General features: G+C 47.4%; 1 protein-coding gene across 2 annotated transcripts in view; it reads left to right on the top strand.

The window, feature by feature from the left end:
- gghl (gamma-glutamyl hydrolase like) overlaps positions 1–25,660 on the top strand; it is a 31,048-nt gene extending 5,388 nt beyond the window's left edge. The window contains exons 2-9 of one of the 2 annotated variants that reach the window (XM_085971044.1): positions 439–553; positions 1,872–1,922; positions 4,925–5,009; positions 8,714–8,852; positions 11,181–11,287; positions 12,542–12,635; positions 23,625–23,762; positions 25,146–25,660. In XM_085971044.1, coding sequence (XP_085827170.1) covers positions 439–553; positions 1,872–1,922; positions 4,925–5,009; positions 8,714–8,852; positions 11,181–11,287; positions 12,542–12,635; positions 23,625–23,762; positions 25,146–25,261 — 845 coding nt within the window. In that variant the 3' untranslated portion in view covers positions 25,262–25,660. The remainder of the gene's footprint in view (positions 1–438; positions 554–1,871; positions 1,923–4,924; positions 5,010–8,713; positions 8,853–11,180; positions 11,288–12,541; positions 12,636–23,624; positions 23,763–25,145) is intronic. The other variant, XM_085971045.1, reaches the window with a different exon arrangement.
- Positions 25,661–27,699: the final 2,039 nt, after the last annotated feature.

Consider the following 27,699-nt stretch of genomic DNA (forward strand, 5'->3'; position numbering starts at 1 on the left):
TAGATAGAATCATAGGCATTTACGGCACAGAAGGAGGCCATTCGGGCCATTGTGTCTGTTCCGTGACAGTGTATGTCCATGCTGCTAGACTTTCTATATCCTTCTGTAGTCTTTCACGATTTGCCATATCCCCTAATTTGCTGCCATTCGCAAATTTCAAAGTTGTTCCCTCAGATCAGTTTAATACATAGTAAATAAGAATCTAGCTCCAAGACCAACCTCTGTGGAGATTCGTTTTCGCAGTGTGAAGAATTTATTTTACCCTTATCCTTTGGGTAAGGTGCTGCCGATACAACTGTAACAGGAAGTATTGCAACCTTCAGGTAAGGAGGGAACATTTGAACAGTAAAATGGAACAACCCTGCATTCCTACACTTATCTTCCCTCATGCTGCATTTATTCTCCCTTAAATGTGATCTTTATTTTTGTCCCCCACAGGGATACTAGCACAGGAAACGCTTGATGCAGATCTTCTTCCGTATGGGAAGACTTACGTTGCTGCACCCTATGTGAAGTATCTGGAGTCGGCTGGCTGCAGAGTGGTACCAATCAGGTACTCCTCCGTACTCTTTCACTGCTCAGTATAACCGGTGCTAGAGCAAACGGGATAGACACTTGGATGAGCCACAGCCCAGTGGACCTCGGGCTGACTCAGACTCGCCCACCAGAGAAGTCTCAGTTTTCTTCGGGATACTGTGGTCAGCGTGTTTTTTTTAATATGTGACTATGGTAGAACAGAAGATGACATGTAATTTTTTTTTGCTTAAGTGCATATCTTTTCTCAGTCAGAACAACAGTTAGGGTGCCACAGTGCCCTCAAGCTAATTAAGTTCCATACATCACAACAACAACTTGCCAAGGTGCTCCACAGGAGCGTTAAAAACCAAATTTGACACCGAGCCACATAAGCAGCTATTCGGGCAGATGACCAAAAGCTTGGTCAAAGGGGCAGGTTTTAAGGAGCGTCTTAAAGGTAGAAAGGTTTAGGGAGCTTATGGCCTCGGCAGCTGAAGGCACGGCCGCCAATGGTTGAACGATTAAAATCGGGGACGCTCAAGAGGCCAGAATTAGAGGAGCGCAGAGATCTCGGTGGATTGGAGGAGATTACAGAGATAGGGAAGGGCGAGGCCATGGAGGGATTTGAAAACAAGGATGAGAATTTTGAATTACAACTGTGACTACACTTCAAGAAGTACTTCATTGGCTGTGAAGCATCCTAGGAAGTCCTGAGATCGTGAAAGGCACTATATAAGTGCAATTATTTACCTTTTTTTCTTTTCTTTCTGGAACAACCACTTGGGCAAGGTACTGGAGACTGCCTAACACATGTGGAACTATATGCCAGTGCCTTCAGGAGAAGAGAGTAAAGTTGTTGAGGAGTGGGGAGGGGGGGGGAAGCAAAACAATCCAGTTTAATAAGGAGTAAAATATTTGGAGATTTTTACTACAGGAAGCCAAACACATGGGATGCAGTCGTAATGAATGGAAAAGATGTGAGTTATTTTTGGTTTATCCGGAGGTTAACTGTCCGGAATGCTCGAGCCACCGGCAAAAATCAGGAGCCGTTTCATTAGGTTTTTTTCTTTTCGTTGCTTTTTTTTTCCACCAGTCAGGCTCTGCAAGGTCTCGCTGAAGCTGTTGCTAAGCGACAGAGATGCTTGCAAGGTACGGCCGACTGTTTAGAAGCTGTTGCTAAGCAACAGGGTTTGTTGCCAGATACGGAGCTCAAAATCTCCATATGTTTCAACATTAGCGCTGGTTTGTCCGGCAGTTTTGATGGGACGGCAACAGCTCGGTCCCGTCGGTGCCGGATAGCACAAAGTTTCCTGAATATTGGAACTGTAACACATACTGTTTTGTTTTTAACACAGGCTGAATCTGACACAAGAAGAATATGAAAGGATTTTCCATTCAATCAATGGGTAAGTGAATAACAATTTAACCTTCTAACTGGTGATGCTGCCGAACTCTGGCTGCTGGATTTCAATTGCAGACAGAGCCTGGCACTGTGTGAGTTATGTCATGGCCTGTGCCACCATCAAAGCCATCACTGAGCCTTCACTAGCACCTTCCTGTAATCTCAGCCCACGACCTGATATTAACTATTCCTGCTATGGTTTGGTACAATAAACCTGATAGTACCTTGTATTACATAAAATTACATACAGCACAGAAACAGGCCATTCGGCCCAACCAGTCCATGCCGGTATTTATGCTCCACTCGAGCCTCCTCCCGTCTTTCCTCATCTAAATCTATCAGCATAACCCTCTATTCCCTTCTCCCTCATGCTTGTCTAGCCTCCCCTTAAATGCATCGATACTATTCGCCTCAACCACTCCCTGTGGTAGCGAGTTCCACATTCTCACCACTCTCTGGGTAAAGAAGTTTCTTCTGAATTCCCTATTGGATTTCTTGGTGACTATCTTCTATTGATGGCCTCTAGTTATACTCTTTCCCACAAGTGGAAACACACTCTCTGTGTATCTACTCTATCAAAACCTCTCATAATTTTGAAAACCTCTATTAGTTCACCCCTCAGCCTTCTCTTTTCAAGAGAAAAGAGACCCAGCCTGTTCATCCTTTCCTGATGTGTATATCCCCGCATTTCTGGTATCATCCTTGAAGTCCATTAAAATTCTGTGCCAATTTCCTGTGTTCCCTTTATTGAACATGTACACCAACAGACCCCCTCCCCCCAGAGAATTGTGGGACAATCACTGACTAAACATACAGGGCAGAAATTTTGATTCCTGGTCTGTGCTAAGTTAGGTGCCCTCAGCTCTAGGGTGCTTCATACGGCATCAGTGCTCAGGGTTAGGGAAAGAAAAATCAGCTAGCGTCCCTACTCTTGATTGCTATCTAGGCCTCTGTTGGTCACAGGATGAGGGCAGGATCCAGCTCGTACAGACAGAGATACCCTGCTAATAGTCACTGTCAAGACTTAGAATTGCACAGAATATACAGCGCAGAAACAGGCCATTCGGCCCAACTAGTCTCTGCTGGTGTTTATACTCCACACGAGTCTCCGCCCATTCCATCTACCTCACTTCAGCCTTTCAGCATATCTTTCTATTCCATTTTCTCTCATGTACTCGTCTAGTTTCCTTTTGAAAGCATCTAAGCTATTTGCCACAACCACTTCCGGTGATAGCGAGTTCCGCCTTCTAACCACTTTCTGAATAAAGACATTTGTCCTTATTTCCCCATAGGATTTATTAGTAGCTATCTTGTATTTATGGCCCCTAGCTTTGGATTCTCCCACTTGCATGAATAATGATCACTAGGGTTAGGTATCAGAGTTTGATGACAATCTGTAAGGAAAGGGTTCATCTTTAATATTAACTTTTAGCTTTTATCTGTTAAGTGAGTCTCTCCTAGAAGAATGAAAATGTAATCATAAGACAGGCTTGCTTTATTTTATTAATATAAATGTAGTGAAGGGCAACGGTCAGTTTGGACAGTAAACCTAATTAAAAGACATTCCAATAATTAGTTGATAAGTTCTGCAGGAGGATACATCTGCGAATACATCATCCTTTTCAGAAACTGGAGATTGGTATGAGAAAAGAACTTACAAACAATGACGGACAGGTAAAGACCATCTGGTCCATTGAGCCTGTCCCACACAATTGCGATACCTTGTGTACCATTTCAGCCCACCCAAAACCATGTGATCTCCTGGGAGAGGCAACAAACCCAGGCCAATTTGGGGGGAAAAAAATACTGGGAAATTCCTCTCCGACCCATCTAGGCAATCAAAACTAGTCTAGGAGATTACTCTGGCCTTGAATTGCCTGCATTACCTACCTTCTGTAAGAGGTGATCTCCCCCCACTCCTTCACCTCCATCCCTCCACCCACCCCCCCTGCCAGAAACAGGTTCAGCTTGTTAAAACTAAAGTTATTGCACAGACACAGAACAAGCAGAAAAGCTACCTTTGTTAGGCAGGCCTTGAAGAAGCACCTGCCTGAGCAAGACCATAGACCTAGAAAGTTAGCGAGTGTGAGTCAAGTTAGGGAGTACCATCTATGGTTGCAAGGACAGGGCAACCAAATGAATTATAACTGTGTATTAGATAATACGATGAAACATGCACATATTCACGTACCAGCTGTAAAAAAGGGTATAAAAAGTAGGTGTTGGGATAAATACTTTGAAATTCGAAGGTCTGGCCCGCCAAATACACTGAGCTCAAGACTGTAACATTAAATTTCCCAGGGCTGAAACTCGCAAGGTTTTGTTGTAAGTGTTGCTGTTAAGTCTATGTTTAATTATTGTCAAAGATCATTATTGCTGTATGCTTAAAGAAAGACTTGCATTTATATGACCTCAGGACGTCCCAAAGCACTTTACAGCCAATGAAGTACTTTTGAAGTGTAGTCACTGTTGTAATGTAGGAAACGCAGCAGCCAACTTGTGCATCAATGAGATAATGACCAGATAATCTGTTTTAGCGATGTTGGTTGAGGAATAAATATTGGGCAGGACACCTGGGAGAACTCCCCTGCTCTTCTTCGAAATAGTGCCATGGGATCTTTTATGTCCATCTGAAACAGTAGACGTAGATTTGGTTTTATCAGAGTAGCACTCCCTCAGTACTGCACCAGAGTGTCAGCCTGGATTATGTGCTCAAGTTTCTGGCGTGGGACTTGAACCCACAACCTTCTGAGTCAAGAGGTGAGAGTGCTGCCCACTGAGCCACGGCTAACACCTGAAAAAATTAACAATTCTGTGAATGTCTACAATCAGTGCTACGAACCCTATTACTTTGAGGAGTAACTTCTAAATAAGAACACCCATCCTCTAACACATCCATGGAATTGTTCCCCCGTAAGCTAGTAAAAACCTTATGGGAAGAAAAAATAAAATGTACGCTATGCTACACAATACATTCCATCAGCCACCTCCCTTTCCTCTTCCCAGCATTCTCTTCCCTGGTGGAGCTGCTAATTTGAAGACATCTGCTTTTGCCAAAGTTGCAAAAAAATTTTACAAGCTTGCATTAAAGGTAGGTTTGAACATCATGTCCTTGTAAACTCTAATCTCCTCCAACCCTCCGAGATTTCTGCGCTCCTCCAATTCTGGCCTCTTGAGCATTCCTGATTTTAATCGCTTCACCATTGGTGGCCACGCCTTCAGCTGCCAAGGCCCAAAGCTCTGGAATTCCCTCCCTAAACCTCGCCGCCTCTCTTAACTCTCTTTCCTCCTTTAAGATGCTCCTTAACACCTACCTCTTTGACTGAGCTTTTGGCCACCTGCCCTAATATCTCCTTATGTGGCTCGGTGTCAAATTTTAAGAACATAAGAAATAGGAGCAGGAGTAGGCCATACGGCCCCTCGAGCCTGCTCCGCCATTCAATAGGATCATGGCTGATCTGAATCTAGACTCACGTCCACTTCCCTGCCCTCTCCCCGTAACCCCTAATTCCCTTATCTGCTAGGAAACTGTCTATCTCCATTTTAAATTTATTTAATGTTGCAGCTTCCACAGCTCCCTGGGGTAGCAAATTCCATAGATTTACTACCCTCTGAGTGAAGAAGTTTCTCCTCATCTCAGTTTTGAAAGGGCAGCCCCTTATTCTAAGATTATGGCCCCTAGTTCTAATCTCACCCATCAGTGGAAACATCCTCACTGCATCCACCCGATCAAGCCCCCTCACAATCTTATATGTTTCGATAAGATCGCCTCTCATTCTTCTGAACTCCAATGAGTAGAGTCCCAACCTACTCAACCTTTCCTCATACGTCAACCCCCTCATCTCTGGAATCAACTGAGTGAACCTTCTCTGAACCGCCTCGAGAGCAAGTATATCTTTTCTTAAATATGGAAACCAAAACTGCACGCAGTATTCCAGGTGTGGCCTCACTAATACCCTGTATAACTGCAGCAAGACTTCCCTGTTTTTATACTCCATCCCCCTTGCAATAAAAGCCAAGATTCCATTGGCCTTCCTGATCACCTGCTGCACCTGCATACTAACTTTTTGTGTTTCATGCACCAGGACCCCCAGATCTCTTTGTACTGTAGCACTTTGCAGTTTCTCTCCATTTAGATAATAACTTGCTCTTTGATTTTTTCTGCCAAAGTGCATAACCTCACACTTTCCAACATTATATTGCATCTGCCAAATCTCTGCCCACTCACTTAGCCTGTCTATGTCCTTTTGCAGGTTTTTTATGTCCTCCTCACTCACTGCTTTCCCTCCCATCTTTGTATCGTTGGCAAACTTGGATATGTTGCACTCGGTCCCCTCCTCCAAATCGTTAATATAGATTGTAAAAAGTTGGGGTCCCAGCACTGACCCCTGCGGAACACCACTAGTTACTGATTGCCAGCCCGAGAACGAACCATTTATCCCAACTCTTTGTTTTCTGTTAGATAGCCAATCTTCCACCCATGCCAGTATATTACCCCCAATCCCGTGATTTTTTATCTTGATCAGTAATCTTTTGTGTGGAACCTTGTCAAATGCCTTTTGGAAGTCCAAATACACTACATCCACTGGTTCCCCTTTATCCACCCTGTATGTTACATCCTCAAAGAATTCGAGCAAATTTGTCAAACATGACTTCCCCTTCGTAAAGCCATGCTGACTCTGTCCTATTAAATTATGTTTATCCAAATGCTCTGTTACTGTTTCCTTAATAATGGACTCCAACATTTTGCCAACCACAGATGTTAGGCTAACTGGTCTATAGTTTCCGGCTTTTTGTCTACTTCCCTTCTTAAATAAGGGTGTTACATTAGCAGTTTTCCAATCTGCCGGGACTTTTCCTGAGTCCAGGGAGTTCTGGAAAATGATCACCAATGCATCCACAATCCCTACCGCCACTTCTCTCAAGACCCTAGGATGTAGGCCATCAGGGCCGGGGGATTTATCCGCCTTAAGTCCCATTATTTTACTGAGTACCATCTCCTTAGTCATTTTAATCGTGTTTAGCTCCTTCCCCCCCATTGCCCCCTGTTTGTCCAGTGTTGGGATATTTTTAGTGTCCTCTACTGTAAAGACTGATACAAAATATTTGTTCAGCGTCTTTGCCATCTCCATGTTCCCCACCACTAGTTTCCCGGTCCCATCCTCTAAGGGACCAACGTTCACTTTAGCCACCCTTTTTCTTTTTATATAGCTGTAGAAACTCTTGCTTTCTGTTTTTATATTTTTTGCTACTTTACTTTCATAATCTATCTTCCCTTTCTTAATTAATCTTTTAGTTATTGTTTGCTGGCTTTTAAATGCTTCCCAATCTTCTATCCTCCCACTAGATTTGGCTAATTTATATGCCCTTGTTTTCAGTCGAATACTATCCTTTATTACTTTACTAAGCCACGGATGGCTGTCTTTTCTTTTACTCCCCTTTTTCCTCAGTGGAATATATTTATCTTGAAAGATGTGAAATATCTCTTTGAATGTAGACCACTGCTCTTGTACCGTCTTACACTTTAATCTGTTTTCCCAGTCCACTTTAGTCAATTCTACTCTCATACCTTCATAGTCTCCTTTATTTAAGCTTAGTACGCTGGTTTGAGATCCAACTCTCTCACCCTCAAACTGAATTTGGAATTCAACCATATTATGGTCACTCATTCCAAGGGGATCCTTTACTAGGACATTTTTTATTAATCCTGTCTCATTACACAGGACCAGATCTAAGATTGCCTGCCCCCTGGTTGGTTCAGTTACATACTGCTCAAGGAACCCGTCCCTAATACACTCTATGAACTCTTCCTCAGTGCTGCCATGCCCAATTTGATTAGTCCAGTCAATATGAAAGTTAAACTCCCCCATGATTATAGCTGTTCCCTTATTACAAGCCCCAACTATTTCCTGATTTATACTCCGACCAACAGAGTTGCAACTGTTAGGAGGCCTATAGACTACGCCCACTAGTGACTTTTTCCCCTTATTATTCCTTATCTCCACCCAAACTGTTTCACTATCCTGATCCTTTGACCCAATATCATTTCTGACTATTGCAGTGATTCCATCCTTGATTAACATAGCAACCCCACCTCCCTTTCCTTCCTGTCTGTCCTTCCTAATTGTCAAATACCCTTGTATGTTTAGTTCCCAGTCATGATTATCTTGCAGCCATGTTTCCGTAATGGCCACCAGATCATACCCATGTGTAGTTATTTGTACCGTCAACTCGTCAATTTTGTTACGAATGCTGCGTGCATTCAGATAAAGAACTTTCAAATATGTTTTCTGACAATTTATTCCTGCTTTTACCCCTTTTACTACTTTACCTTTACCATTATACATTCTGTCCCTTCCTGACACGCTCTGGTTTTTAATTCCCCCACTCTTACCATGCTCTATTGCCTTCTCTGCTAACGCTCCTGTGCAGCGCCTTGGGACGTTTTGCTACGTTAAAGGCGCTATATAAATTAAAGTTGTTGTTGTTGTTGTACTGAATTTAAGCCACCACCGAATGAGACAGGATTTGTCTGCCACTCCAACCCTTCTGCATGTTAAATTATGCCATTTTGCTCCCCTCTTGCCTGAACTCTTCCCCTGGATGTTGGTGATCTGGTCGATCATGGGGAGCTTGTGTGCTTTGTCACAGGCATTGGTGTGGCAAGAAGCTGCAAGTCGCTTTATTTTAATCTGGTAATTCTCTCTAATGGAATGGGGAGTATTGCTTGCAGCCCCATGCTGTCACTATGTTTATTCTCCCTTGTTTCATGCTGTTTCTGTGTTATTACTGCAGGCGTTTGATGCTGGCGATTATTTTCCAATATGGGGAACTTGCCTGGGACTGCAGTTGCTGACCTTGCTTACTGCCAGGAAGGTGTTACTAACAAACACTGACACTGAGAACATTGCTCTCCCACTTAATCTGACCAATGGTTGGTGCACTTTGTGACAGAGTATTATGATTTGGGGATTACTGTGTACTCGTTTGGTAGGGACCATAAACTAATAAACTGTAACTAATAAAACTTTAAATGAAACTTAACAAATGAAATTAAAATTTTGTTGGGCAGGGTGATGATACAATCCAGGGGTCACGGAAGACCTCGAGCGTGCCGGCGGACACCGCGTGCTCCATCTCCAGGGCCACCCGGGCGCGAACGTGGCCGTGGAAGGGAGGCAGGCAGTCGGGCCGAACGATCCCCTAGACCGCCCGCTGCCTGGACCAGTTAATGGCCACTTTGGCCAGGCCCAGGAGCAGTCCCACGAGGAGGTCCCTCGCCCTGCCCGCTCCCCTCCACACTGGGTGACCAAAGATCAGGAGCGTGGGACTGAAGTGCAGCCAAAAATCGAGGAGCAACCCCCTTCAAATAGTGGAAGAGGGACTGCAACCTCTCACACTCCATATAAACGTGGAAAACGGACTCCTCCAGGCCGCAGAAAAGGCAGGCGGCCTGGGAGTCCGTGAACCTACTTAAAACCTTATTGCGCGGGACTGCTCCGTGCAACACCCTCCAGGCCAAATCCCAGGGATTACTGTGTGATGTGCCTTCAATAACCACAAAACTAGAAGTTATAGACTTTAACAAGTTGGCTTTTAATCACTAAGATCAGAGCTAACATCTCAACACACCGACTGGCTCACAGGAATGAGTCATACAGATCCTGAGATCTTTAAGTAAGAGAAGTCAGGGGCGGAGCCAAGAGCCAAGACCTGGAACCTTCCAGGTTAGTCAGGAAAGAGGAAGTGAAACTATACACCGTGCAAAACGGATACAGGCAAGACAAACAGATTTCATTACACTGTGTAAAGAGGACTTGGTGGCACTGTGTTGCATTGCACCAATTTAACCAGGCTTATATCAGATGCACAATGCTGGTGCAGCACACTTATGCCTTGTGTGCATGTTAGCAAGTTGCGTGGTGGGAATGAGTCTGCATCAGCTTGGCTCAGTTGGTAGTTCAGTCGCTGTAGGTCAGAAGATTATGATTCAAGTCCACATCAGGACTTGCCCATATTATCTAGACTGACTCGCTCATGCAGTGCAGAGGAAGTGCTGAATTGTTAGAGGCGCCATCTTTCAGATGAGAGGTGAATGAGCCCTGCCCTCCTGTTCAGGATGTTGAAGACACTGCTTGAAGAAGGGCAACATTCCTTCCTCAACTCTCAACACCTAACAAAGCATGTGAACTGGGCATTCATCTCATTGCTGTTTGTGGGATGTTGCTGGTGCAGAGTGTCAGCATTTGGCTACATAATAACAGTCAGTGCACTCCAAAAATAATTCACTGTGTGGAGCGCTTTGAGACATTGCTACATAATAAGACCAAATGTAAATGCGAGTACAGTGTTATAGTGAGTACAATAGAGTGGGAGAAATGTAGGTTCACTCTGCGCTAAGTTGCTAATGTGAGTCATGCCAAGGAGATGCGAGGAGTTCCCTCTGCAGGGGTGATGGATGGTACCTCGTACCTCCTGGTGTGAGCTGCAGGCACAATTGATGCCAGACTGTGGGAGCAGGCCGTACGTATATCCTCTCTGCAGCAACCGTGGACTCCCCCTTCTGCTTTCCTGAGAAGCCATCCGTGTAAGTCTTCGCTTGAACATCATGGGATCCTTCCCACAGACAACTCCTTCCCTGAGGACAGCAAATTTGTCTCTTTGGACAATCTGGGCAGCTGGTCAACAGGCCGATGGGTTAGTACTATTAACTCAAAAGAGTTGAAAATGTGGACCTGTTTGTCAAGGGACGAACGGGTACGGTAGCGTAGTGGTTATGTTATTGGACTAGTAATCCAAAGGCCTGGACCAATGATACGGAGACGTGAGTTCAGATCCCACCACGGCAGCTGGGGAATTTAAATTCAGTGAACTAAATAAATTTAGAATAAAAAGCTAGTGTCAGTAATGCCGACCATGAAACTACCGGATTGTCGTAAAAACCCATCTGAGTCAGTAATGTCCTTCAGCGAAGGAAGTCTGCAGTCTTTACCCGGTCTATATGTGACTCCAGACCCACAGCAATGTGGTTGACTCTGAACTGCCCTTTGAAATGGCCTAGCGAGTCATTCAGTTGTATCAAAGGGCAATTATGGATGGGAAATAAATGCTGGCATAGCCAGCAATGCCCACATCCCTTGAATGAATAAAAAAAACTCTAACCACGCAAATATTTTCTTTTTATAAAAACATTCTCGTTAGATTACTGACCACTTGTACTCAGCTATGCATTTTAATTTTAACTCCTTTTGTCTCTCCCCAGCTGCTGCATCTAGTAAAATGTTTCAGAACTTTCCTCCAGATGTGTACAAGGCTTTATCCATTGAGCCGCTGACTGGGAACTTCCATCACTTTTCTATTTCTGTGCAGGTAAGATTTTGCGTGTTGTTCAGTGTGTCATTGTATGCAGCACAGTCAGCAGAGTGCATTGGAAGTGAGGCAGGACCTGTAAACATACCAGCCCCAGATGCAGGATGTGTCACTGGGTCTGCATGTTAATGCAAGTCATTACAGGAAACTTTGTGTTATCCGGAGGCTAAATGTCCGGCAAGCTCGAGCCACCGGCAAAAATCAGGAGCCGTTTTGTTCGTTTTTTTTTCTTCTCGTGGCTTTTTTTTTTCCAACAGTCAGGCTCTGCAAAGTCTCTCTGAAGCTGTTGCTAAGCGACAGAGACGCTTCCAAGGTACGGCCAACTGTTTAGAAGCTGTTGCTAACAGTGTTGCCAGATACGGAGCTGAAAAGCTCCGTATGCTTCAACATTAATGCTGGTTTGTCCGGCAGTTTTGAGGGATCGGCAACAGCTCGGTCCCGTCGGTGCCGGATAGCACAAAGTTTCCTGTCCATTACATCCGGTATCAGTGTATGTCAACCATGGCTCGGTTGGTAGCACCCTCGCCTCTGAGACTGAAGGTTGAGGGTTCAAGTCCCACTCCAGACACTTGAGCACAAAAATCTAGGCTGACACTCCAGTGCAGTGCTGAGGGAGTGCTGCACTGTTGGAGGTGCTGTTTTTCAGATGAGACGTTAATCCGAGGGCCCATCTGCTCTCATGGTGCTATTTCAAAGAAGAGCAGGGGAGTTATCCCCGGTGTCCTGGCCAATATTTATCCCTCAATAAACATCACAAAAACAGATTATCTGGTCATTATCACATTGTTGTTTGTGGGAGCTTGTTGGCTGCCGTGTTTCCTACATTACAACACTTACACTTCAAAAAGTGCTTTGGGACGTCCTGAGGTCATGAAAAGCTCAATGTAAATCTGTCTCTCCTTTCTGTCTTTTTCTTTGTTTCTTTCTTTGTTTCTTTCTCTCTCTCTTTCTCTGTCTTTTTCTCTTTCTCTCTGTCTTTTTCTCTTTCTGTCTGTCTTTCAGATGTTTTCAGTGTTTTCAAGAGAGATGGGAAAATTGTGTGGGTGGAAAAGAGAAAGATACAGTAGGGACTTGCATCAGTCAGTGAATAACTAGATGGAGCAGGTTATTTTTCCACAAGATAGTTACAGATGAGGAAGACCATTCAGCCTATCTAAATGTATCCATCCAGAAAGACCCGAAGGTCCCTCCATCGTGGCAAACATTTATTCCCTTTATTTGCACTGTCATTTGATTGCTCTTTATTTTTGGCAGGCTTTCCTGGAAGATGAGAAACTGAGTAAATTCTACTCAATCCTGTCCACCAATAATGACAGAAAGGGCTTGGAGTTTGTGTCTACTATGGAGGGTAGGTGGAACAGTGTGACTGCTATTGTAGAATTAATATAGCTGTAGCAGGAGCATTGATGGCAGTGCTGTAGCATGCGCAAAGAGCACTGTACGTCTCCCGCATTTGTTTAACCTCCATTTGCAGATGAATAGGGCATCATCCAAACAAGGGATCCACAAGGACACTGTTCAGCTAGTTGTGCTTTCCCTCACTCCTCTGTGTAAATATCGAGCTCATTTTAGAAGCGTGTTTCAGTTCTTTTATACCTACTGCCAGCATTATACATGAAGTTTCTCGTCACTTTATTTAATCAATCTTTTCACATGAATTCACATCCTCTTTATAGGCTTTTGCAAAGCTTTACCAAAGTGTAAACATCAAAAGATTTTTTTTTTACCAAGTTCTTTCAATTTTAGAAAAATCATTGTTGTAGTGGTTGTAGAACATTTGTGTCTTGTTTTTTTGTGTTCTTTGTTAAAACATTATGGGGGAAAAATTTGGTTGCTTTGCGCCTCCCGTTAGCGGGCACTAATGGGGCGCAAAGCAACTAGCGCCCGGGCGCGGCGATGTTTGCACCGCTCGTGAAATTGACCAGACATTTTGCGGCGGCGCTAAACACTACTGCCACGATCTCCTGTGCCCGCAAGTCGTGACGTCAGTCGAGCGTGCAACGCCCCGGTAGCACCCCGGACCGGATATTGAGTGGCGCCCCCTGCCTTACTGCCTGCCGCTAGCAACGACAGGTTGAGGGGAACATTTTGCAGTCGGGAAGCGCTATTTAAAGGTGGCCGCTTGACTTTTTTTGTCGGTGACATTTTTGCACCACGCATTCTGAGAGAGAGAGAGACTTCTGGAGAGATTCAAAGCTGTGTGAATGAGCTTTGGGCACTTTGCAGGTTCATTTTGATTTGACCTTCCTTGCATCGATTTAGAAGACTATGGGGGATGCACTCTGAGCTCTTTCCCTGGGCCTCTCCATTGTTCTTTCCAGCAGATTTGATGTACAGGCCTCTCCAGGCTGAGATTCAAGGCTGCAATGAGCAGGGTGTGGATGGAGAGTAAGATCGACCCTCCCTTTTAAGAACTGGCCGGCGCCCGTGTGTCTGTGTTCCATTGCTGACTGACATCACATGAGCTTCGCCAGCAGTCTGAGTTAGCGCCTCGCTCCTCGGCGTTAGCACCTTAAGAGAGGTGTGTAGCACCTGATTTAGCGCCCCAGGGGGCGGTAGAAGCCAAGTTTGCAGTCGGAGGCAATAATTAGCGCCAGGCGCTAAACCTTGTGCCCGGCCGATAATTGTGCCCCAAACGGGGCGATCCCGCTTTTTTCCCCCTATGTCACTTTGCTCAGTGACATTGTTGATTTGAGTTAAAGGTGACATCAGGTTTCAAGTTCTATATCTTGTCATAGATTCTTCCCAGTGACCGAGAACTTTGATGCTTGTTTGTGTTGCAAACTAATCCCTCCCGCTTTCCAGAATTGCATGCCTTTACTAAGTTCAGCAGTAGGGCTGATATATGAGTATTGAATTCACCAAAAACAAATCCTCCAAATCTATTGAGTTCCTTGATACTTGGCACAAAGAAACAAGCTCCAGCTCATTTAAAAAACACAGCTCCTGCTCGTCTCTCCAATACAGCATTTGGGGGCCATTCCAAGAAATGGTCAAGCCGTGTTCTGCGTTGATTATGAAGTTTGGCGTGAATGTTGGTCTTCAAGAGTTTGCATAATCTTCCCAACTCAACCCATAAGACTCATGGTTCCGTGGTTCTGATGCCAATCAACAGCAGAGTAAATTAAGGTGACTAAGCATTATTGATGCTTCCTCAGCAGGAGACTTGACTAGCATCCAGTCTTTTCTTTTGGTGATTGTATAGGAGGTCCTCTTCACCCCAGCAATTGCGGATTACGCTCAGCCGGGACACAGTTGGTAGCACACTCACCTCTGAGTCAGAAGGTTGTGGGTTCTTCAAGTCCCACTCCAGAGACTCGAGCACAGAAATCTAGGCTGACACTTCAGTGCAGTGCTGAGGGAGTGCTGCACTGTCGGAGATGCCGTCTTTCAGATGAGACGTTAAACCATAGGCCCCGTCTACACTCTCAGGTGGACGTAAAAGATCCCATGGCACTATTCTGAAGAAGAGCAGGGAGTTATCCCTGGCCAATATTTATCCCTCAATCAACATCATTAAAACAGATAATCTGGCCATTATCACATTGCTGTTTGTGGGAGCTTGCTGTGCACAAATTGGCTGCTGGTTTCCTACATTACAACAGTGACTACACTTCAAAAAGTACTTCATTGGCTGTAAAGCACTTTGGGACATCCGGTGGTCATGAAAGGCGCTGTATAAATCTTTCTTTTTCATCTCCTCTGAAAGAAGGCACTTCCGACAGTGCAGCACTCCCTCAGTACTGCACTAGAGTGTCAGCCTAGATTTTTGTGCTCAAGTCTCTAGAGTGGGACTTGAACCCACAACCTTCAGAAAAAAGTAAAAGATTCCATTTATCTTGGCGGTATTACCAGGTGGTAACTTAGCAGGAATCCAGTTGAAGGGGATGGAATCTCTTGGTGGGGGGAAATTGTACCATATCTCTGGCCCCGATTTTCTGCCAGCCGTCGGGCGGCTTTCCAGGCGGCCGGGGGCCGAAAATCGCCGAAAAAGCGGGTCGCGACCCCCCCCCCGCCTGATTCCCCGCCCTGTCCGACTTTCGGACCGCCGTTTCTCTGCGACCCGATTCAGTCCCGCCCGCCGCTGGCGGGACTGACCGTCGGAACAGTAATGAGCAATTATCACCATGTTTAAGCCGATTTTAGGGTGCCCTTGTGATTTTCAGGGGTTCCCCACGCTAAACACGCCTGCGGGGAACCCCGCTGATGAAACCTGGCGTGAAGCTTGCCGGCTTGCTTGCTGTCAGCTGCAGCTCATTCGGGAAAGCTGCGATTTAAAGGGACAGCATTTGTATGTTGAAGGACCTTGTTGTTGCAGGTTTGGGGCTACTTCTTCAAGGCTTAGGCACAGCTGTGGAAGGTTGGAGCCTCACACACTTCTCCAATGTGATCTCCTGGGAAGCCCCTCTCGCCACCCTCACTCAGCGCTTCCTCAGCGGAGGCATCTACCAGAAGCATGGGACGCCTTTTCTTCCTTCCCTTCTTGCCATTAGAGGATCTCCAGCAGCAGAGGCGGCAGCAGCAGAACCAGGAACAGCAGGATGAGCACCAGGAGCACCAGGCTGCTGCTCACTCACCTGAAGCTGCACAGACCAGAAGAGGCCAGTGCTTGGAAGTGGCTTGAGAGCACCTTGCTGTGCTTTAGGGGGCCATGAGGACCCGTATCTGCACTGGCAGTCCTATTCAGAAGGACTTCCATGAAGGTCTGGTTTCTCTGTTCAATAGATGGCCAATGCTCCTCAAGAGATGTCATTCTCTTATGAGCACTCACCATGTTTTCCGTACCCTGGCGAGTTATCTCCTTCATGGAGGTTGCCAACCTTTCCATGGTGATGCGTTCCTGCGCCAATGACTCCACAGAGGCTCTGCTCATGGTCGCTATGGACTCCTCCGTTTGCTCCGCACTCGCAGCGACCCTGGAGACAAAACCTGCCAGAGACTCCTGCATCTGTGCATGGAGATCCATCACCTCTTCTCTTGCGGATGGACCCAGAGGCAGAGGGTCGACATGCAGCGCAGCTGAGCTGAGCTGGCAGAGTCCTGCGCCCTCCAACGAGGACTCTCCATGGCTGTCCCTGTCTCCAGAATCTGCTGATGCTCACTTGTGAGCTGTGATACACCAGGTGACAACACTACTGTATGTCCCGAAGGTCCCCCCGAAGTGTGAGTATCTGTGCTGGTGCTGGGTGCGCTTACTTCTGCTGATGCTGCACCCTCAGAGGTTGGAGCTTCCTCTGAGGAGTCTGGCTGCACAGCCTCTTCCTCCTCCACAGTGGGGACGGGGGCTCTGGATGGTCCTGTGGGGGAATTGAGGAAGGAGTTAGAGATGTGATGCCAAGGTGACATGCACATTGGAGTTGACATCTGCTGACACCTGCATCCATGCAGCCTTGGTCTCAGTGGGAGGCCTCTTCCTGCCTGACCTAGGGAAGAGGACCTCCCTGTGGGCCCTAACCTCATCCAATAATGCCTGCAGTGAAGCTTCGTTGAATTTGGAGGCAGCTCGGGGTCTGGCACTGGCCACAGCTGCTGCAGGCTCCTCTGCCATCCTGTATGGTTCGTTTGGAAGCCAACAGAGGAAGCAATGCTTGCTGTGGACCTTGAAAGCACCACGAATTATGACATCATACTTGATATACCTATCAATTCGTCCAATAAAAAGCGACGAGTTAGGAACGTAACTAAAGGTTTTTATTGACTAAATAACAGAGCCCACCCTCGTGGGTGATCGGGTCCAACAAGGAGGAATACCAGCCAGTCGACTACCTTTATACCTGGGCAGGTAGGTGGAGCCATGGGCGGAGTCGGAGGTGGTCAGCCCAGGTATAACAGCGCGACAAGAGGCGACCTCGTATCGTGATACAACAGTGATAACGGTGATAACAATACAACAGTGATAACTATAGTGTAACGATAAAAGTGGTTTACCACATTCACCCCTTGTTTAGATTTGAGTCCGGCGGGGTGAAGTGTACTACCAGTTCTGGTATGTCAGTCTGTCCGGAGGCCTCGTAAGCCTCTCCGATCGTCGCAGCGGCGGTGCTGCATTATCCGGTGTTGGTGCTGGTGTCTGCGTGGTCGGCGAAGGCTCGTGGGGTTCCGGCATGCCGTCTACCTGGGCTGGAATTGGGGGGGTGGTGGGGGGGGGTAAAGGTGGTGTCTCCGGAGTGCCCGAGGGTGCGAGGTCTCGTAAGGAGACAGTGTCCTCCCGCCCGTCTGGGTAAGCCACGTAGGCGTACTGGGGGTTGGCGTGCAGGAGGTTCACCCTCTCGACCAGGGGGTCTGTTTTATGGGCCCTCACGTGCTTTCGCAGCAAGACGGGCCCCGGAGAGGTCAGCCAGGTTGGTAGAGTGGTTCCCGTAGTCGACTTCCTGGGGAAAACAAACATTCGTTCATGGGGGGTGGCGTTAACGGCAGTGCAAAGTAGTGACCGGAGGGAGTGCAGCGCTGTCGGGAGGACTTCCTGCCAGCGGGAGGTTGGGAGGCCCTTAGACTTTAAGGCTAAGAGGACGGCCTTCCATACCGTCGCGTTCTCTCTTTCCACCTGGCCGTTCCCTCGGGGGTTGTAGCTGGTGGTCCTACTTGCTGCAATACCTCTCGCTAGTAGGAACTGACGGAGTTCCTCGCTCATGAAAGAGGAGCCCCGGTCACTATGTATATAGTTTGGGAACCCGAACAAGGCGAAGAGGTCATTCAGGCATTTAATGACCGTGGTACTGGTCATGTCTGGGCAGGGGAAGGCAAAGGGGAAACGGGAGTACTCATCAACAATGTTGAGGAAGTACACGTTACGGTCAGAGGACGGGAGGGGCCCCTTAAAGTCGATGCTCAGGCGCTCGAAGGGGCGGGTGGCCTTGATCAGGCTTGCTCTGTCCGGCCTAAAGAAGTGCGGTTTGCACTCGGCACAGGTCTGGCAGTTCCTGGTTATGGTCCTGACCTCCTCGATGGAGTAGGGCAGGTTGCGGGCCTTAATGAAGTGGTAAAGTCTGGTGACCCCGGGGTGGCAGAGGTCGTTGTGGAGGGTCTGAAGTCTATCACTTTGCGCGCTGGCGCATGTAATTCGTGACAGAGCATCGGGGGGTTCGTTCAGCTTACCTGGCCGGTACAAGATATCATAATCGTAGGTGGAGAGCTCGATTCTCCACCTCAAGATCTTGTCATTCTTGATTTTGCCCCTCAGCTTGTTATTAAACATAAAAGCGACCGAACGTTGGTCGGTAAGGAGGGTAAATCGTTTGCCTGCCAGGTAGTGCCTCCAGCGTCGTACCGCCTCCACAATCGCCTGGGCCTCCTTCTCGACCGACGAGTGTCGGATCTCAGGGCCCTGTAGGGTCCTTGAGAAGAAGGCCACCGGTCTCCCCTCCTGGTTAAGGGTGGCGGCTAGGGCGAAGTCGGATGCATCGCTCTCGACTTGGAAGGGGATGGACTCATCCACTGCGTGCATAGTGGCCTTGGCAATGTCTCCCTTAATGAGGGAGAAGGCTGCGCACGCTTCCTCCGTAAGGGGGAAGGATGTGGACTTCATGAGGGGTCTGGCTTTGTCCGCATAATTGGGCACCCATTGGGCATAGTAGGCGAAGAGCCCCAGGGTTCTCTTAAGTGCCTTAGGGCAGTGGGGGAGGGGTAGCTCCATGAGGGGGCGCATTCTTTCGGGGTCGGGGCCGATGAGTCCGTTCTCTACTACACAGCCAAGGATGGCAAGGCGCGAGGTGTTAAACACACATTTCTCCTTATTGTAGGTGAGGTTCAGCCGTTGGGCTGTACGGAGGAATTTCTCCAGATTCACGTCGTGGTCCTGCCGGTCGCGGCCGCAGATGGTGACGTTATCTAGGTAGGGGAATGTGGCCTGCAGTCCGTTCTGGTCAACCATCCGGTCCATCTCCCTTTGGAAGACCGAGACCCCGTTGGTGACACCGAAGGGGACCCTAAGGAAGTGGTATAGGCGCCCATTCGCCTCGAAGGCGGTGTACTGGCGGTCCTCGGGGTGGATAGGGAGTTGGTGGTAGGCCGACTTAAGGTCGATGGTCGAGAATACGCGGTATTGTGCAATCTGATTGACCATGTCAGATATGCGGGGAAGGGGGTATGCGTCCAGCTGGGTGTATCTGTTTATGGTCTGGCTGTAGTCGATGACCAGGCGATTTTTATCGCCGGTCTTAACGACCACGACCTGGGCACGCCAGGGGCTGTTGCTCCCCTCGATGATGCCCTCCTTCAGGAGACGCTGCACCTCAGAGCTAATGAAAGCTCTGTCCCCAGCGCTGTACCGCCTGCTCTTGGTAGCGACGGGTTTGCAGTCGGGGGTGAGGTTAGCGAACAGGGAAGGTGGCGGCACCTTGAGGGTGGATAGGCTGCAGGTGTTACGCGGTGGGCGGTTTAACCTTCGCTGGTTGTCGACTGTGAGTGGGGGGAGGGGTCCACCGTATGCTAGGGTTACACTTTGGAGGTGGGATTGGAAGTCCAGCCCTCGTAGGACGGCAGCGCAGAGCTGGGGGAGGACGAGGAGTTTAAAGTTTTTATACTCTGTACCCTTAACCGACAAGGTCACAGCACAGTAGCCGCTAATGTCCGTGGCGTGGGACCTCGATGCCATCGAGATTCGGTTGCGCGTTGGCAGGACAGGGAGGGAGTAGTGGCTCACCGTGTCTGGGTGGATGAAGCTCTCCGTGCTTCCGCTGTCGAACAGGCAGGTCGTGGCGTGGCCGTTTACTTTGATGTCCATCATCGACTTGGACAGGTGGTGTGGGCGGGCTTGATCCAGAGTGACGGAGGCTAGCGTGTAGGTAAGCGAGTCGTTGTCGTCTGCGGGCGAGGCGGTCGTCGGGTCCGGGGGCCCGGTGGCAGTCGGGCGTGGTGGGTAAAATGGCGTCTCCCACGAGGTAGGACAAAATGGCGGAGAAGATGGCTGCCCCCATAACTCACATGAGGCACTATTGGGGTCGGTTGCCTTGATCAAAGATGGCCGCCCCCATGACTCACGTGTGGGGATACTGGCCTCAGTTGCCGTGAAAGAAGATGGCCGCCCCCACAGTTCGCATGAGGCACTGCTGGCCTCTGAAGATCCGCTCCTGCAGGCCTTAGAGAAGTGGCCTTTCTTCCTGCAGGTTGCGCAGGTAGAGTTCCTGGCTGGGCAGCGCGACCTCGGGTGCTTCTCCTGGCCGCAAAAGAAGCAGCCGGCGGCCCGATCGCGGGTGCCCGATGTCGGAGCCGGTACCGGGGGTGGCGGGCCCGGTCGGGTCCGGGACGCCGACGCTGAGGTAGGTCCCGGGGGCGGCGCTGTGAAGGGTATTGCGGTAGGGGTCGGGCCCGAGTCCCAGGGTCGCGAGCAGTACCTGGAAAACGCCTCCTGGTCCTGATGGGCCACCTCCAGGGAGAGAGCGAGGGCTTCAGCTTTGTCCAGGTCGAGGTCTTTAGCTTCAAGCAGTCTTTGCCGTGAGTAGTCGGACCGTAGGCCTTTCACAAAGGCATCGCGGATATTATCTTCCGTATTTTCAACAGCCGTCACCGCTTTAAAGTCACAGTTCCTGCCGAGTGCTCTTAGCGCCCGTAAAAATTCAGCTACAGACTCTCCTGGCTGTTGCGGGCGGGATCTTAGGAGGTGCCTGGTGTACATGTAATTTACCGGGCTGCGGTACTGCTGTTTCAGTAGGTTGATAGCGGCCTCGTACGTAGTCGTGTCCTGGATGAGTGCGTATACTCTCGGGCTCGCTTGGGCGTTCAGAAGTCTTAGTTTGGATCTCTGCGGGGCGCCGGATTCTTCCAGGTAGGATTCGAAGCAGTCCAGCCAGTGTTTGAAGTTGAGGGCTGCGTTTGCTGCCTGTGGGTTTAGATCCAGGTACGGTGGTTTGAGGGCTTGCAGCCAAGCCGGCTGGTGTGGCTGTGCTTCTGGGAGGGCTTCTGGCTGGCCAGTAGTAGACATCTTTAAAATTTAGTCAATAAAATTGATATACCTATCAATTCGTCCAATAAAAAGCGACGAGTTAGGAACGTAACTAAAGGTTTTTATTGACTAAATAACAGAGCCCACCCTCGTGGGTGATCGGGTCCAACAAGGAGGAATACCAGCCAGTCGACTACCTTTATACCTGGGCAGGTAGGTGGAGCCATGGGCGGAGTCGGAGGTGGTCAGCCCAGGTATAACAGCGCGACAAGAGGCGACCTCGTATCGTGATACAACAGTGATAACGGTGATAACAATACAACAGTGATAACTATAGTGTAACGATAAAAGTGGTTTACCACATTATACTGTGGGGCTTCCTGACTGGAAATGGACAATTAGCAAGGCTGCCCACACGCTGGAAATTAATTGGCCACTTGAGGGAAAATTGCGTGGAGCTGGCTGACACATTTTTTTGTGTGTCAGAACCCCACATTCGGGGAATCCGACCATTTCCCACACAATCCACAAAATCAGGCCCTCTGTCTCTACTATTATAACAGTAAAAAGATGATATTGTAGGTATTCGGGTTCACCTAAGTAGGCATTGGACGAATTCCTACTAAATAATCGAGTTCGACTTCAGGAGAAACAATCAAGAAGTTCTTTAATGCAGGAACAGATGAAATACAGCAGGTAAGATAGATGGATGCAGGAGAGCCGTGGAGTAGGTCTTTCCCCAGCGGGGACGCCACGGGGACTGAGTTCGCAGTCCCGTGGATAGCGTGATGACGTCATCACGCTCGGTCGTGTTTTCCCGCACTTAGGTGGTCACGTGACCTGCGTCGTGATGTCGACGCGTTTGCCCGCGCTTGGGCGGTCACGTGACCCGCGTCGATACGTCGGCGCGTTTACCCGGCACTGTGGCTGGCCGCTGCGGCCGAAATCGCGAGAGCAGGAGGCACCCGGCACTGCGGCTGGCCGACGTGGCCGAAGTCGCGGGTGCAGTAGGCCGAGCTGTGCCAGCGGCCGTTACGGGAGGCCGAGCCAGGCCGGCGGCCGCCGCGCGTGCGTCACATGATGCGCGACGTGACATCAGTGCGTTACGTCACGTTCTTAAAGGGGCAATGGCCCAAACAGGTAAGTTATATACAAACATAGGTAAGTTATATACCTACATAGTAAAGTTAAAGGGAATTATTATGTATTATAAGTAAGGGACACCTGGTGGTACCGCCACAATATACTTAATGTATCTTTTTATCCAATGGAGACTGATATTTCACCACCACTTCCACCCTCAACCCCTCTGGTAACAATGTGAGGATTGACGATCTACATTCCAGAATAGCTTCATTCACTAATGTGAAGCTAGGGACAGGTCTGGTGCTTCCTATCACATAAAAAATAATACTATTGCAGTTAATAGGGTGACTAAAGGATATGTGTAATATCTCTGTACAGGACATCCTTGCAATATATACAACTCAACCAGCAGAGGAGGGATATGGCAAGGCTCTGTGAGGCAACAGTATTTCATACTGGGTAACGTGCATTTTTCTTCGCAACTACTGGCACATCTCTCATGGTATTGCTCACATTATAGGGGTACGGTAGCTTAGTGATTATGTTACTGGGCTAGTAATCCAGAGGCCTGGACTAATGATCCGGAGACGTGAGTTCAAATCCCACCACGGCAGCTGGGGAATTTAAATTCAGTTTGTTAAATAAAACCTGGAATAAAAAGCTAGGGTCAGTAATGGTGACCTTGAAATTACCGGATTGTCGTAAAAACCCACCTGGTTCACTCATGTCCTTTAGGGAAGGAAATCTGCCGTCCTTACCCGGTCTGGCCGGTATGTGACTCTTAACTGCCCTCTGAAATGGCCTTAAAAGCCACTCAGTTGTACCAAACCGCTATGGCCACCTTCTCGAGGCCAATTAGGGACGGGCAATAAATGCTGGCCTTGCCAGTGACGCCCACATCCCGTGAACGAATAAAAAAAAACGTCTTTTGAAATGCTCTTTTATGAGGGACAGGAGCATTATACCAGGTAACTGCTACTACGGTGTGTTATCGGGCTCTCCCTTTAAGGCCAAGGTCAATTCGAGGCCAACTCCTCTCCAGCACTTCCTGAGGTCAATCCAAGAGTGATTCTTTCTCTTAAGATTGGCAACTGCAAGATTATTTTGCATCTGTGACATCTGAAGTACAACAGACTCAAGACCAAAGTACATTTATTAGAAAGTAGGCCACTAGACTTTCTTTGTTCTTTTATTACTGTGTTATCAGAATAATCTTAATGGCCGCAAACAGGACAGTCCTATCACCAATATTTAACAACCTATAATAAAGACAAATGGAAAGGAGAAAATGAATAATAGTTTGCACCTGGCTCTATATGTATATTTTGTACAAATTCCTTATGAGAATCTTTCTCTTGTCAATCGCTGCAGGCATCCAGTATCCTTTCTATGGGGTCCAGTGGCATCCAGAAGTTAATCGGTTTCAGTGGCAGCAGCATATAGCTTTCCCACACTCTCCGAATGCTGTTCAGGTTTCCTATCTCCTGGCCGATTTTTTTGTCAATGAAGGTACTTGTTTGTGGTTAGGAGCATGAGTCACAATGTATGAAAAATAGAATCTACCCTTTTGTGCACTGACTAATCATTTTAACAGCGTAAATGAGAAATAAGAAATAGGAGCAGGAATAGGCCACTTGGCCCCTCGAGCCTGCTCCGCCATTCAATAAGATCATGGCTGATTTTGGGCTCAAAGCCACTTCCCTGCCCACTCCCCATAACCCTTCACTCCTTTATCTTGCAAAAATCTGTCTATCTCCACCTTAAATGTAGTTAATGACCCAGCCTCCACGGCTCTCTGGGGCAGAGAATTCCACAGATTTACAACCCTCTGAGAGAAGAAATTCCTCCTCATCTCAGTTCTAAAAGGGCGACCCTTTATTCTGAAACTACGCCCCCGAGTTCTAGATTTCCCCACGAGGGGAAACCAGCAACTACCTTGTCGAGCCCCCGCGGTATCTTATATGTTTCAATAAGATCACCTCTCATTCTTCTAAATTCCAATGAGTATAGGCCCAACCTTTCTTCATAAGTCAACCCCCTTCATCTCAGGAATCAACCGAAGGAATCGTCTCTGAACTGCCTCCAATGCAAGTATAGCCTTCCTTAAATAAGGAGACCAAAACTGTACGCTGACATGAATCTTGTCATTCATGTGGAAATGACTTATGAAATAATACTGGGCGGCCTGCTGGTGGCGCTGTCCAGGGAGAGTATAAATACTCGGGCACAGGCCCAGCTTGCTTGGAACATTCTTTAACAGGAACTAGTGAAGGACACAACTAGATCTCCATGTTGTAAAACAGTTGATTAAAGCTTTGTTTAATACTTAGACCAAGTGCCTAGTAGTTTTCTTACGTCATACGCAGTACTCCAGGTGTGGTCTCACCAATACCCTGTGCAGTTGCAGCAGGACTTCCCTGCTTTTATACTCCAATCCCCTTGCAATAAATTTTGAGGCAGATGTCAAGTGAATTAACAGTCTGATACTGCTCCTCAATCCGGGCAGAGAACCCTCCCTCCTACCTCGATGTGACCGGATGGGGAGTCCGCCTTGCATCATGTTCTGCACTCTCTTTTTCAGTAAGAATTCGTGTAATTGAACCCACTGAGTGGCAACTAAAATGTTGGATTTTGTCAATGTCATTGATAGCGTACTTGGTTTAGGGAGTGAGTAGGTGGATCACACAGAGTGACATGACCGGTGATTGTGTCGATTAAGTGTGTTATTGTCACTGCCAGTCCCTGCAGCGAGAGCGGTATTCCTGCTGCCAACCACCTGCTCAAGGTCCCGTTGTCCAGTGTGAACCAGCTGCTAGCGTGAAAGGCCACTGTTTTGATACACTGCACCCTCCGAATCCTTGTCGCTGATTCTTTTTATCTGTCTGTTTGCAGCCCGGAAGAACTTGCACCATTTCCCAAGCTCGGAGGAAGAGGCGGCAGCTCTGATCTATAACTACAATCCACGCTATGTGCCTAACTCCAGTTATATCCAGGTCTATTTTTTCTAAAGAACTGCAAACGGGGGAATTAATTGTTGCAGTAATTTTGTAAGAGATCCACAAAGTAAGTTCTGGCAGAAAACGCAGTATGTTTATCTCCCAGTCACACTGATCTGCTTGGAGTGAAGGAAGCAGTGTGACTATCTGCCAGGACTAGAGTCAAAGTGTGAACTTGAGACATCTGGATTGCCCTTTGCTCGTACTGGCAAAAAAAGAGTGTTTTAGCATTTAACGAGCAACTAATTTGTCAACTAATTACTATTACTTGCATAATTTAAAGATTTACCATTCCTAACATTCTTACTCTGGGTTAGAGACCCTGCTATTTCCCCACTATATTGTCACATGATAACTGCATCATTTCTACAGCATCAGACAAAATTGCTTCAATAAATATTCTTTCCACAAGTTGGGATCCTTTGGCTTTTAATGCACGGGTTTTTGAAACCCCAGAAATCTTTCATACAACCACAGGTTCAAAGAAAGAAAGAAAAGGAAGACTTGCATTTATATAGCACCCTTCAGGACGTCCCAAAGCGCTTTACAGCCAATTAAGTACTTTTTGAAGTATAGTCAATAGTGTAATGTTGGAAACGCAGCAGCCAATTTGCACACCGCAAGCTGCTACAAACAGCAATAAGATAAATGACCAGATAATCTGTTTTTGTGATGTTGATTGAGGCATAACTATTGACCCAGGACACCGGGGAGATAACTCCCCTGCTCTTCTTCGAAATATTGCCCTGGGATCTTTTACGTCCACCTGAAAGGGCAGACGGGGCCTCAGTTTAACGTCTCATCCGAAAGATGACTATCAATCTGTTGCTAAATTCAGTGTGATATTGGTTAGTACCAGGTAGCACCCTGACTTGACAAAGGACTGATAGCAAACTGAAGCAGAAATATTCCCCTTTTGACATAGATTCCAAATTCCAATTCTGCCAAAAGCAACCAGAGACAGACGGAGAGAGGGGAGAACACAATAATAAATACCAGAGACAAACAAGCAAACAAACCCGAGGGGGAAACACAAAACAGAGTAAATAGAAGCAGGAAGCAAGGCCTGGTCAGATCTTGTGAAGGAAGGCTGACTCAAAGCAGCATTGCCAATGACTGTGGAGACTCTGGCTTCTGATAGTCCCAACTGAATGAGGAAGTGTAGTAGCTGGGAAGAGAATGGGAAACCTTAAACACACAGTAAATATAAATATTAAGATATTTTCATCCAAGGTTACAATTTTGCAGGCCCATAGTTTTTCCCCTCAAGTATTGATATGTTCTAACTTGTGCGGTCGTGGAAATCTGAACTGCTTAACGACTGCATGACTTTCAGCCACCCCTAACCAGTGTCATCAGCAGGCGAACTCGCAACAGAAGGCTGAGTTGGATAGCAGTGGGAGGGTCCTCTTGAGTGAGCATCTGCTACAAATAGTTAAAGGTGAGGGATCTAATGGTGGACATCCTTGAATGGGTACATCAGTGCACATTCTGATAGAAACCACACTATTTTCTTCTCCCAGTCACGCAGATTTGCTTGTCATGAAGGCAGAAGTGTGACCGTCAGCCAGGACCAGAGCCAGGGATTGAACTTAAGGCTTCAGGGTTGGATTTTCCTGGTACTGGGAAAGAAAAGGAGTTTTAGCATCTAATAAGCAACTAATTCATGTTCTGTTTTTGTTAGCACAGTGGAGATGAAGAGGTGATGTGTACAAATGTCTAGACTGTTTCTGGCGATTGAAGGGATCTAGAAGTGGGGTGCCAATATAGATTAAATGTAAGAGATTAAGGACACAGAGCAGAAGAACTCTTTACACAGAGGGTTTGTGAGGCTGTGGAATGCACTACTGGAGTTAGTGATTGAAGCAGAGACCATGTCAACATTTAGGAATAGGTTAAGAACATAAGAATTAGGAGCAGGAGTAGGCCATACAGCCCCTCGAGCCTGCTCTGCCATTCAGTAAGACCATGGCTGGTCTTCGACCTCAACTCCACTTTCCTGCCCCATTCCCATATCCTTTGATTCCCTAGAGTCCAAAAATCTATCTATCTCAGCCTTGAATATACAACAATTCAGCATCCACAACCCTTTGGGGTAGAGAATTCCAAAGATTTACAACACTATGAGTGAAGAAATTCCTCCTCATCTCAGTCTATTTCAATGAGATCACCTCTCATTCTTCTAAACTCCAGAGAGTATAGGCCAAATCTACTAAATCTCTCCTCATAGGACAACCCTTGCATCCCAGGAATCAATCTAGTGAACCTTCGTTGCACCGCCTCTAAGGCAAGTATATCCTTCCTCAGATAAGGAGATCAAAAATGTGCACAGTACTCCAGGTGTGGTCTCACCAAAGTCCTGTACAATTGTAGCAAGACTTCCTTACTCTTATACTCCAACCCTCTTGCAATAAAGGCCAACATGCCATTTGCCTTCCTAATTGCTTGCT

Source organism: Somniosus microcephalus, chromosome 30 (assembly GCF_052327205.1).
Source record: "Somniosus microcephalus isolate GS21.2 chromosome 30, FLI_Smic_1.0, whole genome shotgun sequence".
In the NCBI taxonomy this organism is placed as follows: Eukaryota; Metazoa; Chordata; class Chondrichthyes; order Squaliformes; family Somniosidae; genus Somniosus; species Somniosus microcephalus.